The following is a 20,725-nucleotide window of genomic DNA, read 5'->3' on the forward strand; positions in this document are numbered from 1 at the left end:
CAATTGCGTTGGCCAAGAACCCCGAATTCCACAAGCGCACCAAGCACATCGACATTCGATACCATTTTGTTCTGAGAAGGTTGAAGATGGTCATGTGATATTAGAGTACTGCTAACACTCGCAGATCTTATGACTAAGCCAAATTCTGCAATTCAGTTCAGCGCACTACGATCGAATTTAGGCATACAAAGTTCAATAGCTGTCGCGAGTGGGAGTAAAGTTCAGGTAGCGTCTCGAGCAGCAACGTTACCGGTAGGAACCAGATTAGTAACAGAATGCTATACCTACGGGGGTTGTCCGAAGGTGTTTTCCGACGGCGGTTGTCCGACGGTGAGAAGGACGTCATTGGAAGCTTCGAGAAGGTTCTAGTAGCTTCCTAGTAAATGATTGGCTTAGAAGTAGTATTAGAGATTACAAACTAAGGACCATAATATTTTCTTTGCATTTTGCATCCTACTGCGCAAATGCCTTTTCTTCAGTATGCGCGTCCTAACTCCATCTCATGGCCGATTAAATCGCAATACATGGGGTTATTTTAAGCCAACCGGAAGACCTCAAACTTTCGTCGGTGCTCTTAGCAATTTTTGTGGGTCTAGCTAGACATTCCCTTTTAATTACGTTTATTTGTTTGCATGAGGTGCCGGTGGAATTAGCCATTGAGGCCCATTCCACTGCGGCCGTTCAGAAATTATGCAGGACAAATCTCATGATCTCGATTCGCCACATGAATGTCAGTGCCACTCACGTGCCTAAAGGAAGGCCTGCCCTTTTTTGACGTTCGAATAAAGAATTCTCTTCGAACCTATACCATAGACTGTTATAGCTGTACGCGAGGCTTGCTTTTATCCGGATGTTTTTTTTCAAAACGCATAATACAGTAATCTGACGGATACTAACGAAAAGTTTGGGTGATGCAGCCGTAAGCATGGCAATTACAAGCGCATCTACATTTTAAATAACAGACTGCGATGAATCACTACTTCCTTCGCCTTCATCTTCACATATTTCGTTCTGCGCTTCAATCAACGAAGCAGGGCAGAGTGACGTATTTTCTTTGTAATGATGCAAGCTTATAAACACGAGGTGATACAGCAGTAACGACGTGACACGAAGAAATACCACTAGCAAACAGATAAGCGCGATATAAAGTGCCCCGACGTCAAGTAATGCAGCCCTGTGCCATGGCATGGTCATCTCTGGCGTCACCAAATGATCAAATCCGACTTGTAGCGCAGCATCAATCACGTCAATAGCTCGAGCAGTGCCCCCTCCTCGTATCAAAAGGACACCAACCTTTCGCGCAGCGTTCCTGTACGAAGCATTCGTACGCAATTCGGTGAGAGCTGCATGAATGAACAAACCGGAGAGTGAGTTCTTATCGAGCATAAGACCTGCTCTCGAATCAACAACGCGAGCAGCTACGTCAAGTTGATCGCCCAAAAATGGGATGCATATTAGCGGTTTTTTCATCACGAGCGCTTCTTGAGCTGAAGTCATGCCGCAGTGGGACAGCACTACGGTAACGGCTGGATGGCCTAGTATTTCTAAGTTTAATAGCGACGAGTCAGGTGTTTTAAGAAGGATTAAACTCGGCAGTCTTCGCGGCAAAACATCATGCTGGTCCGCTGGTAGGATCCATAATACTTTAAGTGAAGATGCTTTTGCTTCTGCCACTAGTCCATCGACAAGCGCTTGGGCCTGCCAAGCGTCAATGTAAACCATTGTTCCAAAATTCACATAAATTATGCCTCCACTGGATGGAGTCGATAAAACAGATGCATCTAACCAACTAAGCAGTTCTGCTGGAAGCAGTTGATGTTCTAGATTTTTCGCATTTCCAGTAGGTAGTGGCAGCAGCGGTCCCACTGCATCAACAAAGGGTGAAAGAGGTTGAGGATATTCCAGTCCAAAAGCAGTATTGAGAATTATGCGAGCGCCATTGAATAGATCGTTTTGGGACCTGAATAACGGCAGTCCCACGTCATCCCGGATTTGATTTAATACCATGAATGGCGATGTTAATGCCATTGATAACAACGTTGGATACAGAAGATTTACACACCGATCCCAGAGCGACATATCCTGTCGAAACCCCGTGCCATAGGCAGGCACGTAATTGGGCACACTGCCTAAATCAAAGAGTAGGGACGGCGAATTGAGAACGTATGGGATCTGTAGCTTTTGTGCGAGAAACTGTGCGCCTATTGTCGCAATGTCCAATACCAATAGATCTGGTACAAATTCAGTATTTTTAAGCTTAAGAAGCAACGCGTCGTACATGGGACTTGCAGCTTCGACGTAAATGTCCTTAAACATCGTTACAAGTCCATTCAAACGAGAGGTATCCCTTGATATGGCTTGAAGTTTTTCGCGCAAATTATCACTAGAAATAGGAAATGAACCTGCCGATATGAAAGGCAGTTTGTAAGCTTCCACCCACTCTCGCCCCGAATCATGAGTAGCGAAAGAGACTCGGTACCCTTGCTCTTTCATCGCACTAGCCACTCGAAGCAACGGTTGTGCATGGCTTTTCATGGCAATTGTAACGAATAAAATATGCCGATTTTCAAGTATTACTGGACTTGGCGGAGAAGACGGAATCGGAGGTGCAGCGCACGAAGACTCGTCATGGCTGACTAGAGGAATGGAGGCGAAAGGAGCTTCTTCTGGAGTCGGATTGGGATCTTCCGCGCGAAAATTTTCAATAAAATTAGAGAAGATGTCGATGAAACTGTTTGCATAAGTTGCACTGATTAAGATAAATAGAAAGACGAGAAGGAGATACCATCTTCGCGACATCTGCAGGTGAACAAGTCGCGACATTTTCTTTTTCGTGTTGCAAACGAAATGTGGACTACATAAAAAGTGATGTACAAATCACTACTAGATGAAGAAATTAATCTTTATCGCGTCTATCAGCTAGACGTTCGGAGTCGCTCAGATTAATTAATTTTTTTAAATTTCTAAATATTACACTCTAAAGTCGCTTCAATCGCAGCGGGGTAGACACGAAAAACTTTCGTGCTTGCCGCGCCAGTTCAAAGAACATCTATGAAGACAATTACCAGAACCGCCTCTGATATCGGCTAATTGCATAGTAGCAATTAGACCTCCCATCTATTGGACATAATCCGCTAGGCCTTTTATTAAATCTGGAAGGTAAATGAGAAACTAAATGTATTTGGAGCTTATGATCTTTGGTTACCTTTCTTGTCCGTTATCGTCCGTTATCGTTTGTTACCATCGATCACTCATGTAGGCCCATAAGGTGCTCCACCTGTTCCGAGAGTCGCATGCCTTCAACTTCACATGAATAGTCGCACCTATCACACGAACAGTCGCACCTTTTATACGAACAGTCGCGGCCTTTCAACACTCCTTCTCGAGATGTCTTTACACCATCGAGATCAGCTTGCACAGCTCCGTCAATCTCGGCGCGGCGAACGTCTTGGTGAGAAGATCAACCTTGATCACTTGTTTCTTGCTGTAATCCTTGATAAACTTGAGACGTACTGCGATGTGCTTCGCTCTTCCCGCACTATCTTCGCCTTGTACCTGCTTAATAGCAGCTTGATTATCAACGTGCATAAGCATCGGCTTTGTCACGCGCACCCCAATCTCACCCAGCAGCTCACACAATCCTAGCAAATCACTCGTCACTTGTGATGCAGCCACAAACTCGGCCTCCATGGTAGATAATGCCACGCTTACCTGTTTCCGACACATCCAACCGACAACCATACCATTTAAGCATAGAACTCCTCCACTTACCGATTTTTGATCCGCACGATCCGCAGCATAATCTGCGTCGCTGTAGCCTTCAACAACAACATCTTGAGAGCTGTCACTTCCAATCGTCCCACTCATCTCAGACTGTAGATTGGCAGTTCCCTTCAAGTATCGAACTATTCGTTTTGCCCAACGCCAATCGCAATCCCTTGGTGCATGCGCCTGCCGGCTGGCCCGGTGTACAGCAAATGCAATGTCCGGCCTTGTACACCGCGACAACCACAGCAGACTTCCAATTAACGATTGAAACATCTTTACTGTTGGTCCTTTTGGTGTACCGTCACCACCACTCGGTAGCAAATCGCCCTCGTCTTCGCCGTCTTGTTCATCACCGATAGGCGTACGAGCAGGTTTAGCCTGATCCAGACCATGACCAGCAAGCATTTCGCGAATGCACTGAGTTTGCTCCAAACGGTACCCAGAATCCTTGGTATACGTTACGCCAATGCCCAGAAAGTTAGACACTTCGCCGAGGTCCTTCACCTCGAGTGCCTTCATGTCATCGAAGAATTTGGTCACGTCACAGGCCTTTTTAGCAGTCACCAATAGGTCGTCCACATAGACACCCACTAGCGTAATCGTTGAGACATCTCCTTTTGTGTACAAACAACTGTCGGTGTAGCACTGTGTAAATCCAAGTTTCACCAGTGTATCATGTAACAGTTGTGCCCACAAACGCCCAGCCTGCTTAAGCCCGTAAAGGCTCTTAAGGAGCTTCAGCGCCACCTTGGTCCTGTCACTTGTACCCAAACTTTGTACTTCGTGCTCGTCAAATTCCATTCCTTGCGGCACGTGAAGCGAAATTTCGAGATCTTCTTCTTAATCCGCTTTAACGTAAGCATTAGGGACATCCCCATGTCGAGCAGGAACCCCCCATACTCGCGCCAACGCCAGCACCACCTTTGCTGTCGTCATTTCCATCACAGCACTGAATGTCGTGGCGTAATCTACACCATATGATTGCTCATTTCCACAGGCTACGAGCCTTGCTTTAAAACGCTCCAGAGTTCCATCAGCGTGTCGTTTTGTCTTAAAGACCCATTTTGAATGTAAAAGCTTCTGTCCAGGTCTTCGTAGTGTCACCTCCCACGTCTTGTTTGATTTAAGCGATTCAAGTTCGCAACGCATCGCTTCTCGCCATAGTGCTGCATCCTTCGACTGTACTGCTTCTCTGTAGGTCTTCGGATCTTCAACCAAGCTTGCCATTGCAACTGGTACATGTTTAGTGCCCATGTGGCGGGTAGTCATGCGTGTTTTAGCCGAGACAACTATGCGAGAATCGTCACCGCTTGACGGTACTCTGTTCTTCGAACTTCTTCCTTTACCACGTGACCCGCGCTTACACGGTCTCTTGCAAGTACTTGATTACTCCTTCTGCTTCTCAGCTTTCTCTTTTGTTTCCACAGCTTGACTCAAACCAGGGTCCTCTCTGCGTAGCTGTTGTTGTAGTTGCAAGTTGCCATCCACACCCATGGTGTCCACATGCTTGACATGCTGCGTCGTAATGACCAGCCTTTCTCGAGGAAGATATACCTTGAATCCCTTGGTCTCGTCATCCTTCCCGACAATTTTGCCAAATTCAGCGCGGGGCTTCCACGACTTCTTTCCTGGGTCGCGATAGACCGTATACGGACTTCCAAAGGCCACGACATCAGCAAGACTGGGCCTATTTCCATTCAGGACCTCGATTGGGGAAGCTCGCTTCAAATTGGCGCTGCTTGGACTGCGATTTAAAATATAAGTCGCGTATTGGACTGCATCACCCCAGAAATGTAACGGCAGTCCGCTCGAAAATAACATGCACCGTGCCATATTGAGTACTGTCCTGTGCATGCGTTCTGCTTTTCCGTTGGAAGCTTGATTTCCAGCTTCGCTCACTTGTCTCGTCACTCCGATCTCCTTGCAAAACATGTCCACGTTGCGAAATTCTCAACCATCGTCTGTCCTTAGTATGTGTACCTTGCAATTAAAAGAGCGCTCGAAGAAAGCCAAAAAATGCTCAAACATTTTCGCAGCCTGATCTTTCTTGCGCGCAACGAACACTCTGCAGTAATTCGAGGCGTGGTCAACAAAGTTGATCATGTACCGATTGCCGCATCGGTCGGCTGGTGTCATTGGATCTTTCAAGTCACTGCAAATAACACCACCAATTCGATCAATCGGAGAGTGTACCCCAATATCCTTCTTCGGTTGTGCATTCTTCATCTGTTTGCCTTGAGCGCACGTATAGCAGCTTGGTCGACTCCTGTCAGTCAGCTCGATACCCGAGCCTTCACTATCCGCCATCTTCTCAATCGTGTCATGCATTAGGTAGCCCAGGCGTTTATGTAGCTCCAAAAGGGTACACTTCACAGGCACAATGTTTTCATCATCATTATATTCAGTGAGTAGTGACGCATGCACCAATTCAATGCTTCTTGGTAAAGACTTTATAATCTGCGTACACACCACCAGCACGTTGTTTTATTTTTCAACCTCAAACAATCGTGCTCCATCGCTGTCACGCCTCAAATAGCGACGTCCATCTTCGTAACTCAGTGCAACCCCTTTTTCTTCGAGTTTGCAGTACGAAAGTAGGTTGTGCGTGAGGTCCTTTGCATAGTAGACGTCACTCAATTCAACAATGTGAGTACGTTCATCCACATATGCTTGCAACTTGACTTGGCCCACCTTTGGAACCTTGATAGCTTGTCCATCAGCGACATTGCATTCATCGAAGCAATCAATTGCGTCGACAAGCATGCTGACGTCCATCACCAGGTGCCTGCTGGCGCCACTATCGAGAATCCAACTCTGCTTCAAACCATCGAAAGGGACACCGATACTTAGAGCATATGAAGCCTGTTTATCACCTGCTTTAGTTTTGCACTCTCTCTTGGTATGGCCAAGCTGGTTACATCCCCAGCACCTTTTTTCATCGCGAGCAATCAATGCATTAGCTGCGACGTCAGTGCCGCGAACATAACTTCTGCCATGAGTACTTTGACGGTCTCCACTAACCACGTGAGCGCCAGCATCTTGTTCAAATGTACTGGCGAAGTGTGCCATCTCCCATGCTTGCTTCAGATAGTCAGTGCGACGGCGATCGAGCCGCGTTTGCATGGCTCGTTTCACGTCCGGTGATGCACCTTCGCATATGTACTGAAGTACAAATCGATCAGGGCAGCACCCCGAACTTGCTACGGCGACCAGATACTGGTAATGCTCCGTCCAAGATCGATCGTTTGGCTTGCGAGCTCGCATAAACCGCGTGGCTTGCTCCACAGTGATCTCTCTGTCATATACCTCGAGCAACTTGTTCATCAAGTGTTCAACCGTGGGTACTTCTGACGCCCAGGCTCCTTTCATCTTATCGAAATGCTTTCTAGCGATTCCATCCAGATACCGATTAAGTGTCCTCATCTTAATTCCTCAAGCCATTCACCTCCACTGAGGCGTTGAGCCGCTCCAAGCTCGTCCAGAAACTGCAAACCCCAGTCCTTGAACCCTGCTCCTAGCCCTTTGTATTCTTCTTTTCCAGTGAAGCGCTCGATAGGCAGCTTCATATCCTTGACACTCGGCATCTTGACACCGAAGTTTTGCGGGGAGTAAAAATCCTGCCTTGGCTGTGCGCAGGGTTGCGCAGTAGGCTGAACCGCCGGGAAAAATTGCCGCTGATGCTGCGCCTCATGCTGCGGCATCCCAATCGGCACTTGCATGCCCATAGCTTCACTGAGGGAGTCGGCTCTCGCCCGATTCCTTTCAGCAGCCAAGAATTGGCTGAATACACTCGAGCCACTTCCCATTCGGGTGTCAGGGTCCGCAGGAGGCTGCTGGGCCCGCTCTGCGCGTTCCCGTGCCAATTCGCGCATCAGGTTCCCGATGAGTCCCTCAAGTCTATCCAGACGATCTGCACCGTGCTCGGAGGTCCCGCGTTCTCTCGCTAGAGAGATGTCCGCGCTGTCGCTTGTCGTCTCATCGACCGCATGCGGGCCGAGAGCACCTAGCGGAGCTGCTGGAGGGTCTTCCGGGGGGTTTGGGCTCATAACCTGTTAAGTCTGGAAGGTAAATGAGAAACTAAATGTATTTGGAGCTTATGATCTTTGGTTACTTTTCTTGTCCGTTATCGTCCGTTATCGTCCGTTATTATCGATCACTCATGTAGGCCCATAAGGTGCTCCACCTGTTCCGAGAGTCGCATGCCTTCAACTTCACATGAACAGTCGCACCTATCACACGAACAGTCGCACCTTTTATACGAACAGTCGCGGCCTTTCAACACCTTTCCTACCCTGACGTTGGCTTAAGCTTTGGTCGGACGCGATAGGAATAACTAAGCAATCAATAGTCGCACACACGTACCCTAGTACGAGCAGAGAAAGACTCGCTTAAAAAAATTGCTTTAAAGAGGGTTAAAAGTAGACTAATATTTTTATTACCTAATATAATTAGGTTCTTCTGTTTCTATCTATTTTCTACTAACTTAATTATACTAATACAAAAGATGTAATAAAGTCTTATCTGTCTCGCGCGTTCAGTGCTGACTGGACTGCGAAGCAAGTAAATATAAAGGCCAATTATCGACCAATTAATAAGCTTATCGAATGTTACTATGTAAAGTAATATTCTCAAAATATTATCTGCCTTCTAGAAATTATATTTATTAACAACATAAGTGTTAATTTAATATAACGATAAACTCCGTTACATCCCCTCCTTAAACGACAATCAACTTGACTGTCACTGAATACAGTGGTCACTATAAGATTACTTAAGTGAAAACGGTGTTGATTGTTCCGAACCATCATATTCAATTCTATCGCATGATTAACGGGTCCATGCGGTCAGCGAATAGTGCGGAACGGTCGGCTGCGGTACATGCAGCCACGAACAACGCATTATTGTAGACATTTCGACTGCCGTTGTATCATCTTTTCCCGCAACATTTAAAGTTGCGGGTGCACATGGTGTGTCACCACGTGAGTGCGACCCATCTTTGGCTGTCGACTTTGAATGCGAGTTGGACGAGATGGCCAACTCGGGGAAAGCAGAACAGTTGCCTGAACGTCGTCAGGCAACTGACTATGAGCCTCTTGTATCTCTTGTGCCATCACCCGCACTTATCCCTGTGCGTGGTGACGACTATGGCGTAAGCCATTGTGATAAAAGCTCTTGTGGTACCCCTGCTTCAGTAGGTGCCACTCAGGGGAGTGCAAACAATACAAAGACTCGTGTTGCCCCTGGGAAGAAGCCGTGGCGTTTGCCCAAACAGCTAATCAATAACTTGTCTGGAGAGACTTCTCCTCACAATAAATATTCCTTATTTATTGCGACAAAGCTACATAGCCTTGATCCCAGCGCGAAGAACTTTCGCGCTGAAGGGAGAGCTCTATCATGATGCCTTTCTTAAGCATCGATAGTATAATAGCAACAACAAGCGAGATGAAATCTCGTTGATGCAAGCCTGACTTCAAAAACTTAACACAACTCGCGATAAGTTTAATAACGAACCCCAACCGGTGCAAGATTTTAATTGCAACACAAAACGAGTTAAAGGGAACGATTTCCCCTTTTTTCGCCCTGGAGAAGGGCTTACATCTCTTTCAAAATGCGCGATGCGATTGAAGTTTCGCAATGGATTTACAGGCGCCAGGGGCGCGTTGTTTTCCGATGGACCTTCTGATCCATCAGATGGGTCTCATCATACTGACGGACGAGGCTCTCAACGTCAACAATCAGCATGGAACAAGGCTTTCAGCCGTCATTTGAAGGTAGGTAACTGTGCCAGCGAACAAGATGCCTCTCTCGCTGCCCCTATACATCACGGTGGTTTTGAATACGTTCCTCAAGAAACGTTGACTACTGTGGGGGTCCATTAATGTTGTGGTGGAGGAGGAAAAATTAGATCTGACCCATTTGTCGGATCAAGAGTCGAAGATCGAAAAAAACGTTCTCTTTGTCTATGATTTGGAGGAGGAACTTGATCACGTTCCATGTTTTTCTGCGTTCCATTTCTGCCGGTCCAGTGCATAAGCAATGAAATCCTGTACGAAACGTATTACTTATTCTCGATCAAGCAAAAATTTCTCTGCTAGCTCATTTGTTTTGTCTTTTCCAGTGCGCTTTGTACGCAGTGCCATGAGATCTTTCCCTCATTCGATGTCAATTGCTTCGACATCGACATCATTCGCGTCGTTGGTAATTTTGACGCGTGATGAGCATGGGCCAGAAATAGTTCTGCTCGTGCAAATCCCTCCATAAACTAGAGGATCCCTCTCATTGGGTGGGTATGCATGGATGGCGAAAGCCATTCACGAAGAACGGTGTATGCGTTGTAGACGAATGCACGGAATTGTTAATGTTATCAGTAAAACCTCGCCCTAATTCGGTAACGATTGGAAGTAACCTCGAAGTACCCCTTCGAGGACGCGATTGACGCGTTCCGTCGGACCATCTGTCTTTAGATGATCAGAAGTTGACATAGTCAGCCGTGTTCTGAGAGATCGGAACACAGATTGCCAAACTCCACCGTCAATTGTGGATCTCTATCGGAGACCAGTTCAGGGGTAAACCGTGGAGTCCGAATACCGAGTTATTAAAGACACGGGCACAGCCCGGAGCCGTAATTGACTCTGGTACTGCAGCAAGATGTACTATCTTGCTTAATCTGTCTACAAAACAAGGATTGTTTTTGTGATCGTTTTCGGGAGAAATCTAAAGATGAAGTCCATAGATACGGACTGCCAACACTCTGTTGGATGTGGTAAAGGTTGGAGAGGAGCACGGGATGAAGGGCTAGGCTTTACCCTTGTGCAAGTACGCCGCTAGCCCAAGGAACTCATTAAGTCCCTTGACATCTACTGGAACTGGCAAGTCGGTAATTGCCTAGATCTTTTCAGGATCAGGGTGCACGCCGTGTTTACTGACGATGCAACCAAGAAGTGGTATTTCGCTTGCAGCCAATATACACTTCTTGAGATTTGCGTACAACTTACGCTTTCGCATAAGTGTAAAAACTGACGAACGTGAGTTTTATGAGCTTCCACGTCCGTCTTACCGTCCATGGCCCTGCTATGGAAGAATACATCGTCAAAATGACTCGGTGCGAATCCTTACACCGGTCCCGACAGATTTGTTACGCATCTGTTAAATGTTGCAGAGGCGTTACTAAGCCCTAATGCATCACTTACCATTCCCGAAGCATCCCACTTGGAGTGCTCACTGCTGTGTACGGGATGTCCCGTTCACGCATAAGGATTTAATAGATCCCATCCATAAGATCCATAGATAAAAAGATCGTACTCTTAGACATACCTTTTATGATTACGTCTTTTCTAGGTATCGGCGTTGAGCCGGTACCGTTGCAGCATTCAGTTAATTGAATGCGTGCACTATTTCCACCCTCCTATGGCCTTTCGCACAGAGAAGGTCGGAGAGCTACGTGAAGAGGTTGGCTCCCTTACATAGCCCGATTTTAATCAATCGATAAAAATTTCGATCGCAAGTACTTGTTCACGATGCAGTGATCACTGTTTCATGACACAGTACTTCGAGCCTGGTTTGAGCTAGATCTCATGTCGAGTGCCTTTATTCTCAGGCAACTTGCACGGAAGTGTTTCAGAGAGTACATCCCTGACTTCAATCAAATCTTTGTATAAAGGATTTGTCTTAAGTGACTCCCAAGATTGAAAAGTATATCTTTCAATCCGAGTGTTCACTTCGATGACACTTTCGTCCATCGATGAGCTTCCGAGAACCCGTTCATTTTCTGCAAAAATTACCGCTGACCGAATATCGGTTCCTATTCGTCCACTGTGACGAGTACGCAGATCTGCTTGATCGTACTACTATGCAGATCTCCTAAGAACCGTTTAGGTTTTCGGGTCGGCAACTGAGTTCTCTCCGAAGTTAACTTCGGAAGCGTCTACAGACCAAGATTATAAGCGCCTACTCTTGATCCGTCATTAATCAAGACATTCAATGTCTCGGTTACTTCTTGGGACCCCTTTTCCACAGGCTGCCGACGTATAATTCCTCGGGATGCTGAAGCATAGTCACTTAAGCATTAACTTTTTGAGGAGCATTCTCCTCGAGTACGTGGAGACTTATCCCCTCAACATCTTTCAGGCTTTGATTGCGCTATCACAGTCGGGTCTTCCACGATAAACTCTTCACTCGACCTAAACTCATCGGATTGTCCCTTTTGGGCAATCGGTATCTTCCATGGATGTCGCCCGCTAGACGTACATTCATATCTCAATTTTCTCGTCTTATTAAAGTGGTGGACCTTCGGCGCTGCCTGTGCTTTCCCACAGCCGGCAGAAGCTGACTCCACAGTTTGATTTGCCATCACACTGTAAAGTCAGCTTCTGGCGGATGTACTACGAGTGAGTGCGATGACATGATCTTGTGCAGTCAAACTATCGACCGTATCACAAGTAATGTCATCGCACTCACTCCTACTACATCCACACGTCTGGTTTCGCTTGAAGACATTCATCAGATGGCCATCTGATGAACAAGTGGCAGGCATCTTTACGGATCGATGCTGCCTACTAATTCTTGGCTCATATTTTCTGAGCAAAGGTAAACCTGGTATGACATCAAATTTGTCATCCAAATCCAGTAAGATGCAATCATCATCGTACTGAAAATCTCTTAACGTGAAGTGAATTTTCATTACGCGTTTCATCACTGTTATCGATGCGCCTGTCGCTAGACGCACCATCATCATCGTTGCAGGATGTCGCGCTCAACAGATTTAAGCATACGACCCCCTCGCGAATGGCGATTAATAAATTTATTCGACGCCCCTCAGTCCACAAGGGCTCAAAGTGACAAACTATTTGTCTTTTTCAAATTCAAGGTGATGAGGGATACCTCATCGCCAGGTGCAGATGATGAAGCTGCCTTACCAGAATTGTGTGCTCACGCCGGGATCCCCGAGATTTCTCAAGCTATCCTTGGCATAAATGCAGATCTTGCACCTGACTGGTACGATATCGTTCGGTTTTTTCGTGGACGGATATAAGGGCATATGCAGGACAATCGTCGCCTGAACACTCAAGGTAGGCTCTGATTTTGCTTCTGTCAGAGACCTTGTAGCTGACGTTATACTTTGCTGCCTGTGATCGAATGGCCATCACTGCTTCATCCATGGTCTCGTCACATCGTCGAAGAGCAAGCGCAAGTAGCATTTGCTTAATTTAATTTGGCAGGTCGTGCCAAAAGTTGGGCACTAGGCCTTTAGTTGCGCAACCCATATCCTTTGGTCTCTAGAGGCTTTTAAAGTCCAGCTCAAACAGACGTTTGAATCGCCTAGGGCTGAGTTTAGAGCTCGATAAGAGCTTCTGAAAGTCAAGCAATGCAAGCAAGATGTACACGCTTATACCCACTACATACGACTCTTAGCGAGTTGTATCACTAACAATCCAGTTCATGAACACACGTTGGTAACGGTGTTCAGGCAAGGTCTTACGATTGAAACTGTGAAGACCCTTCTGTTTCGCTTGGAACTGGATACGCTTGAAGAAGAAATATCCGTTGCGGAACAGGAGGACTTAGTTAGACAGAGGTTCAAGCTAGTTCAGCATCGTATGGTCCTCCGAGACGACAGAAGCTTGGAGGTCCAGAATGTATAGACCTCTCTTATGTCAAAAGCAAGAAACCTTGCTTTTTAAAAATAAGTGATTGCACCGATGCAATCGCTTTCAAAAGATAGGTCCCTACGCTCATGAGTGGAGTACCCCACGCCCAGTACCGAGGGGTATGAACGTAATTTTGGACCGTATGCCGAAAAGGGCAACGGTCGCGGGTCCAGCGTCGTTGCAAAATCGCAACAGCGAGGCGGACATATTTTGCTCTGATGATTATGCAAATCAGTAGTAGCGATCCCTACTGATCTAGCAACCTCAAGAAAATTTGCAAACCTCTTGACGAAACTTGCTCCAGACACACAATCATTATGTGTCTCAAGGCATGACAGTGAACAGCAATGCTCCTATCAAGGATGCTCAGCAGTCTGTCTTCGTTTGGGACTTGTGGTGTTTCAAGTTTTACTATAGTTCCGGGATCCTAACGAAGTAGACATTAAAATTAGCTTTCTACCAGATTGCACTGCTCCCATTGAGCATTGATTGTCTCAGGACAGACTGATTCCTTTGCTTTGTGAGCGGTAGTGTACGGAATGTCGACGCCAAGTTTTGTTCCAGAAACATGGAAAAACGACTCCACAGTCTATTTATCGCTCCGGGCACAATGAGACACGCTTTTTAACACATTCGCTATATGTGGCGGTGGATGGGATTTTTACCAAAACCCGCTATGTCCAGATCCTTCTTTTAGCTGTGTCGATGGATGCTCAGGATGAACTGGTGATTTTGGGACGGGCGATTGTTCCGAATGAATGGGAGGAGACGTGGGACTGGTTTTCGACTAACTTGGAAAAAGCGCATGTCAAAAAGGGCTGATAAGCGCATTGGCAAACAATCTTCCGAACGCTTTTTTTCAATGCCTTTTGTTGCTATCACATTGCTGCAAACGTTCAGACTAAACATATAATTGTCATCGAAAGGTATGTACCATCCGAGTCACCTTGTTGAGGGGATGATGGAAGGTCATGATTGACGCTGATCCGGATGTTTGTGCTACATTAGACTCTTCTGGAAATGCGTCTACGCCAACAACAAAGCTGATTTCGACAAGTGCATCGATAAAATTCGTAAAATCAAGCCTTTTGCTGCCAATTCCGGTATATAAATCCAGCACAATCAATGGGCAATATACGCTTGTGACATTCACCGTTCCGGACATGTCACTTCAAACTTAGCAGTGATTGCAAACTCTTTTTTGTAGCTGATGTGGAAATTAACTCTACTTCAGATGCTGGACGCTTGTATCGCCACCAAATGGAAAAATATATTAACGGGCGCAGTACGCAATTGGTTGGGTTGCACCATTGGTGCCGTTGGCGATGGAGAGATTTGGTGAGGAGCTGAGTGCTGGTCGTAGGTGAATTAAATCACCAATATGTGGTCAACCTTCCAACCCCGGGTCGTCCGATCGGTAGCTGCACCTGTGAAAAGTATCAGAACTTCCTTACGCCTTGCCGTCACTTGCATTGAAGGTGAATGTGGCCCAAAATCACACTAGTCCACAAATTATTCACCTTTGACACCTATTGCGCAACATAAGATCGTCCATACGGTCCAGTCTTTATCGTGAATCTTTCTTTGTCACCACTTTTACCACCAAAGGTATCTTGGCCTCGGGGACGACCTGTTTAGAGGCGCAAGGAAAGCGTTCTCTCCAGGGCGCAATGAATGAGAAATCTTGGAAGAAATGTGAACAGATTGGGCACAACAGGAAAACTTGATGAGAAGCTCATATGTGATCACTGGGGAGGAGGGCAGTATTTTGTTCCCTTATATATTTGGCAAAAAAGTGTCCTACCATGTTGATAAGAAAAGTGTCCTAGTTTGCGAATTTCCAATAAAAAGTGTTTCTTCTGTGTAACCTCTTTAACATAAAATCCTTTTTTTATATCCTCATTAAAGCAAGTGTTTAGAAGAGAGTGTACGTGAAGAGACGTTTGGCACCACTTGCACTGAAGCAGAGCGAAGTGGACTTGTACTGAAGCAGTATAAGTCAGTAGTGCCCTATTACACCTGGAAGCACTTTGTAGTCCGACAAAGGACAACAGTTCCATCATCAAACATGGACATGTTAGATGAGTATGGAAAGACGCATCACGTTTCGCGTGATAGCTAAACTCCTTTCTAAAAGACATAGAAAGGAGTGCGGTCGAACGAATGAGTTCGACCGTAGAGAATAATGCCATCCTGGCCATGCTGTCCGTTTTTTTGGACAGAGATGCCCTTCATTCAGCCATCGCCAAGTTCACACAATATGAAGTTGAATAGGCGAAGGAGAAAGTAGCCTTGCTCAATCAGCAAGGCTCTCAACAGGCAGAACTGTAGAGGTTGCAATAGGTACAGACCTCTGAACCTGGGCTGATGCACACTCGACGTCCGGAAACCTTAAATGAGACATCTCTAAGTATAGGGGAGTCGAAGAGGTCTCTTTTTCAGATGGTTCGTCGAATTGGACAATGCCATAAAGGAGCGAAGGATAGCACTTTCAAAGCTGGCACGTCGGGAGTGATGGTAGGTGGCATAGCAGTTTGGTTGAGGTTCCTGTGGAAGATGGAGGTTTGGAGCGATGGGAAGAGTGAACTTGAGGAAAGATGTCTCGGGGATGATCTTCCAAGATTGCGAGGGGAAGCTTTTGGGGGTTTCCTTGCGTCGCTCGCGAGGCTCAAATCAAAAAGACTAATAAGTGTCCTTTCCTGTGAATAAAAAAGTATTTTATTCTGCGAATTTCCGATAAAAAGTGTACTATTCTGTGTAATTTCTCTTAATATAATTGCATATAAAACCTTATTAACCAATCATAAATGTCATCACTGTAGACATGCACTTAGATGTATTGCGAGCGTATTATACTAAGTACTTCGTATCTTGGATGACGCTAGCGTCATCCCTTCCAATGCGAGTGCACCAGAAACCCTTTTGCTGGTAATAAAATGACAATGTATCCACCTTGAAGAGCGTCTTCAAGAGTATGCGCATCACATATACAAAGCTGAGTCACAATGTGAGCCACACCCAAGTGATGGGTCCAATTACTACACTTAAGTAATTGACCGTCCCCTCAAGTGCACAAATATTCATAACGGGAATTGTGTAACATCGGGTAACTTTGGCCCGCTAGAACTAGAAAAAAAGGGTCATGACTCGAGATTTCTCTGCTTCTGCCGGCATTATCATAAAAGGGTAACGTTAACAGCGTAATCACTTCAATCACTTCGTGCATACTATATGCAGAAATAATGAGATTGTTGGGCTTTACGTGATACCGATATTAAAAAGTCTTCGACATAAAACAATAAGTTGAAGCTCCAAAATGTATAAATTTCAACATTTCACACATGCCTCGAAACCGGAATGCCGAAAACCCCGTCCGTGCCGCGATGTATCGCAAATGGTATGCCAGAGCCTGGTGGGTGGGTCTGCATGCCTACGGATACGTTGTGCTGGGGGTTCAAGGTGCACTTAGTCCGCATGCTTTGCCTATCTATGAGTTTGTAGTGTATTTAATAGTGGCCGTGGCTACTACGTCGTGCTACGTGTGTTTGCAACTCTCTTCACCGGGGCAACTCGTCAAGAGACCAATGCTGACACCTGTTCAAGCAATCACGCCTCTTTCAAATTCGAATACTCTTTCTCACATGGCAATTCAGGAAGGCGATGACGCCGAGTTACTAGGTGACGGTGAGCATTCACGGAGCAGTGTCAACCTGCACTTTTGCCATGAGTGTCATGTATTTCAACCTTTAAGAACTTACATTGGTAATAAAAGGCAATCGTAGTTTCGTGAAAAACATTGTGACCATTGTGGCGTGTATCTGCAGCAAGGATTGCGCTCGGTGTACACGGCAGTATGATCATCAGTGCGTGCGATAACTGCATATTGATACTATTATTAAAACTTTAGCTGCTAATACAATCTGCAGTTGTGACTGCGTCGGGACTTGCGTGGGTGGAAATAATCGTCGGCTTTTTTTGCTGTTTTTGATCCTTCAGACTGGAGAAGCCGCAATTATGATTGATGTTACTTCTCAGGCGTTTTCGGAAAGAGACGACGTGAAGGAATGGCTCCAAACCAACGCACTGTACATTGTGCTGTGGTTTTGTCTCTTGTGCGTGCTACTGATGGTGTTGCCGCTCCTTTGCTACCAAATATACCTCATTTCTACGAATCAGGTGCATATGTAAAACACTTACAAGTACTTTCATCATATTCACAAATTAATTGCTGCAGACATCTTGGGAACACGCTCGTCGCCATTCCATCACATACTTGCAGCATTTGCCCGACAAACGCTCTCCATTTGACCGTGGCATCCTCCAGAACTGGGTAGACATTATCACTAATGGCGACCGTAACAATTGGGTACATTCAAGTGTACCCAATCCAATGACGGTACCCCCGGACAGTGACGCGTCGTTTGTATAGTCTAGAGGAACCAATTTGATCCAAAGCTCGACCAAATTGCATTTGAACAAATAAATTGTGCTGACAAAAATTGTGTACTCTTTTCCACGTGGTCATAAATTATGATACTACCCTCGGCGGCGCTTTCGCTAGCGCTCGTGGTCATGACCATGTGCATAGTACTGGGTGTTATTATGCTAATTGCCTGGATTTGTGCGCCTATTTTCGAGGCTAAAAGGCGAGCCGAAGAACTGGAACCAATGCAGGAGGCTTCATTTCAAGACCCAACCGACTACAAGCAGTGCGTAATTATTTTTTTCAAATTCTAAATCGTGCGATTGCAAAAGTAACACGTTGCAAACGATTACATTCTATAAGCTTACCATTTGGGTCATTAGGTGACGAAAAGGCTGAAGTAGCTTTAACGGTAGTCATTCCAGCTTATAACGAGGAACATCGGATCCGCGTGACCATTGAGGATACCGTGGCTTTTTTTGAGGCAAAGAAAGAATCGAATTCGTCATTCTCGTACGAGATTATTATTGTCGATGACTGCAGTTCAGATCGAACAGTCAACATCGTTATGCAAGCGGTGAAAAAGTATTCCGTCACTCGTATTCGACTCTTACAGCTCCAACACAATCATGGCAAAGGTGGAGCAATTCGTAAAGGTGTTATGCGTGCACGCGGAGAGCGCGTATTATTTGCCGACGCAGACAATGCAACAAAAATACAAGATTATGACAAATTGGCAACCGCAATGGACGAGGTCGCAACGAGCCATGGGGTCGTCGTATGTGGCAGTCGCGCTCATCTGGAAGAGCAAGCTATTGCCAAGCGCAATGCGCTTCGCAATTTGCTCATGCATGGCTTTCACATGATCGTTTCGACGCTGTGCATTGAAAACGTACGCGACACACAGTGTGGCTTCAAGCTCTTTGATCGGACTGCAGCTCGTGTCCTCTTTGCACCGCTGCATATTGAACGATGGGCGTTTGATGTTGAACTCTTGTACCTTGCTGCGAGCAGAGACGTCAAAATCAAGGTTTGGATGGACTTTTGACTCGCGTTAGAGTATTTATCTAACTCGAAGGCATTTCTCGTACTAGGAAGTCGCGGTGCAGTGGCAAGAAGTGCCTGGATCGAAACTCAGTGTAGTCTCCGCGACAATCACGATGCTACGTGAGATTATTCTCATTCGCTTCTGTTATTCGGTCGGAATTTGGAAAAACACGGACGGTGGCTTTCGTCTTGCAAACAGACCGGCGGGATTGTAAATATATTGATTTGATACCGCCAATGACCGTCTTGACTGCATTGCTTGATTGCTGTAAGGTTGCGTTGTTTCCGTGCTCACAATGTTTTTTCTTTCCTTCTATCAATCACGCTGCTGAACAATCAAGAGTTTTCTTTTTTAAAAACGTCCCTGAATGTTCGTTTATCATCAATAGCAACGTCTTGAGATCTGTTATGATCGATTCAGTGCTCACTACGATCATCAAGTATTTCTTTCCGCTGCTTAAGTGGTTTGAGCCATGATTGAAGGGATGTATTTGGCCCTAAATGCTTCATGCGACAGCTCGCTTGCTTTACATTCTTGACTTTTTTTCGAGAAGCAGTGGAACAATTGGACATTTCGGCCTTTATTTTCAACTCGAGCACTTTTTTTCTCTCATCGAGTGCATCGTATACATCCAAGCCCCATACTTTTTGTGTCTTCGCTTCAATCTTCTTGAGTTCTGTCACTTCATTTGTCTCTTGGACATGATTTAAAAATCTTTTCAAATTGATTCGCGCACACTTTTTCCGTTGGCATTTATCTGCAGGAAAATAGTTGCTGATCAGACTATCATGGTAGTTTTTCGATACGCCATCTCTTTGTTCGCAACTGTTTAGCGTAGAGGAGTCTCGCTTTCTTTTGCGAGGCGCCTGCTTTTTGCGATTACTTATCTGCTTCAACTGCACCAAGTCGACGTATGCCTTTATTGAAAGCTTTTTTTCTTCAAAACATCGTTTCGTCAAAGCAGAGGTTTCATCACCTTGGTTGGTATCTTCGTGACTACACGTCAATATCTCTGTCTTCCTCGTATCACGCATCAAAACGTCCTTTGACACATCACTTTGATCGTCAAAAGTCTTGTCTTTAATAGGAGCATGATAGCTGGAAAAATATTTGCTCATGAGCTTCTTGTTTCCAAGACTCGCTCCGTCCTTTTCGAGCGTCTTCCGTGTCGACCTCATGGCATCCAAAAGACTCTACAACCGTAATAAATTTTCGTGACATACCTCATTCCAATGCTTGAACACTATCGTATCACCTTTGCAAGTCCCGCATTTAATACGTCAGCTCGCGTCTGGCCTACTACTTCGCCGAAAACCAATTTGAAAGTCCGCAACTTTCGCCACTTTGCGTCTTAGACACCACTTCATTTCAGTATCGCTAATCTCATCAATTAACTTCCTTTTCTGCGAACGCACCACTTAACGAGATGTCAGAGTCGTTTCGATCCCGCTTTCGCTTAAGCATAATAGTTAGCGGCAGCCTGATGCCACAAAAAGGAGCACACAAGTCAAAGTTGCATTCATTTGTTCATAAGTTGCACTATTCTTTTCACATTTCTTGAGTATCCACGCGTATCGGAAATTCATTGTCATTGCGGTCCACGGACAAGACTTTGGCGACGCGATGGCCGCGAGGATCTCCAGCTACAAACGCCTAAAGCATCACCCAGACGCAAATTATAAAGTTTCAAGCGAGCACTAGAGCATTGAAGCACCACCTGTACCATGGAGTAGTATTCGATCGTATCACCAGGAAACAATGTTTCATTCTGAAGTTCCGACGCCGAGAGCCCTACCATCCTTATTAGCAACAGGTCAAAACCATTTTTTTTAAAAGACT

The 20,725-nt window shown here is 45.7% G+C and overlaps 3 protein-coding genes across 3 annotated transcripts; 1 reads left to right on the forward strand and 2 right to left on the reverse strand.

Moving 5' to 3' along the window:
• Positions 1-951: 951 nt before the first annotated feature.
• Positions 952-2,823, reverse strand: CCR75_008090 (uncharacterized protein; the record flags this gene model as incomplete). The annotated part of the gene is made up of 1 exon (XM_067966145.1): positions 952-2,823. One exon carries the CDS (start codon positions 2,821-2,823, stop codon positions 952-954), a length of 1,872 nt encoding a protein of 623 aa, XP_067822436.1.
• A 13,933-nt stretch (positions 2,824-16,756) lies between these two features.
• On the forward strand, positions 16,757-20,237 carry CCR75_008089 (uncharacterized protein; the record flags this gene model as incomplete). Its single annotated transcript, XM_067966144.1, is given in 7 exon segments — positions 16,757-17,177; positions 17,188-17,278; positions 17,342-17,591; positions 17,650-17,824; positions 17,977-18,124; positions 18,202-18,868; positions 18,933-20,237. The coding sequence occupies 7 exon segments, from the start codon at positions 16,757-16,759 to the stop codon at positions 19,098-19,100; spliced, it is 1,920 nt and encodes a 639-aa protein (XP_067822921.1). The 3' UTR covers positions 19,101-20,237.
• On the reverse strand, positions 18,041-20,684 carry CCR75_008088 (uncharacterized protein; the record flags this gene model as incomplete). The annotated part of the gene is made up of 5 exons (XM_067966143.1): positions 18,041-20,079; positions 20,142-20,236; positions 20,302-20,366; positions 20,439-20,539; positions 20,610-20,684. The coding sequence occupies 5 exons, from the start codon at positions 20,682-20,684 to the stop codon at positions 19,303-19,305; spliced, it is 1,113 nt and encodes a 370-aa protein (XP_067822922.1). The 3' UTR covers positions 18,041-19,302.
• Positions 20,685-20,725: the final 41 nt, after the last annotated feature.

The sequence above is a fragment of the Bremia lactucae genome, linkage group LG1 (genome assembly GCF_004359215.1).
Source record: "Bremia lactucae strain SF5 linkage group LG1, whole genome shotgun sequence".
Classification (NCBI taxonomy): Eukaryota; Oomycota; class Peronosporomycetes; order Peronosporales; family Peronosporaceae; genus Bremia; species Bremia lactucae.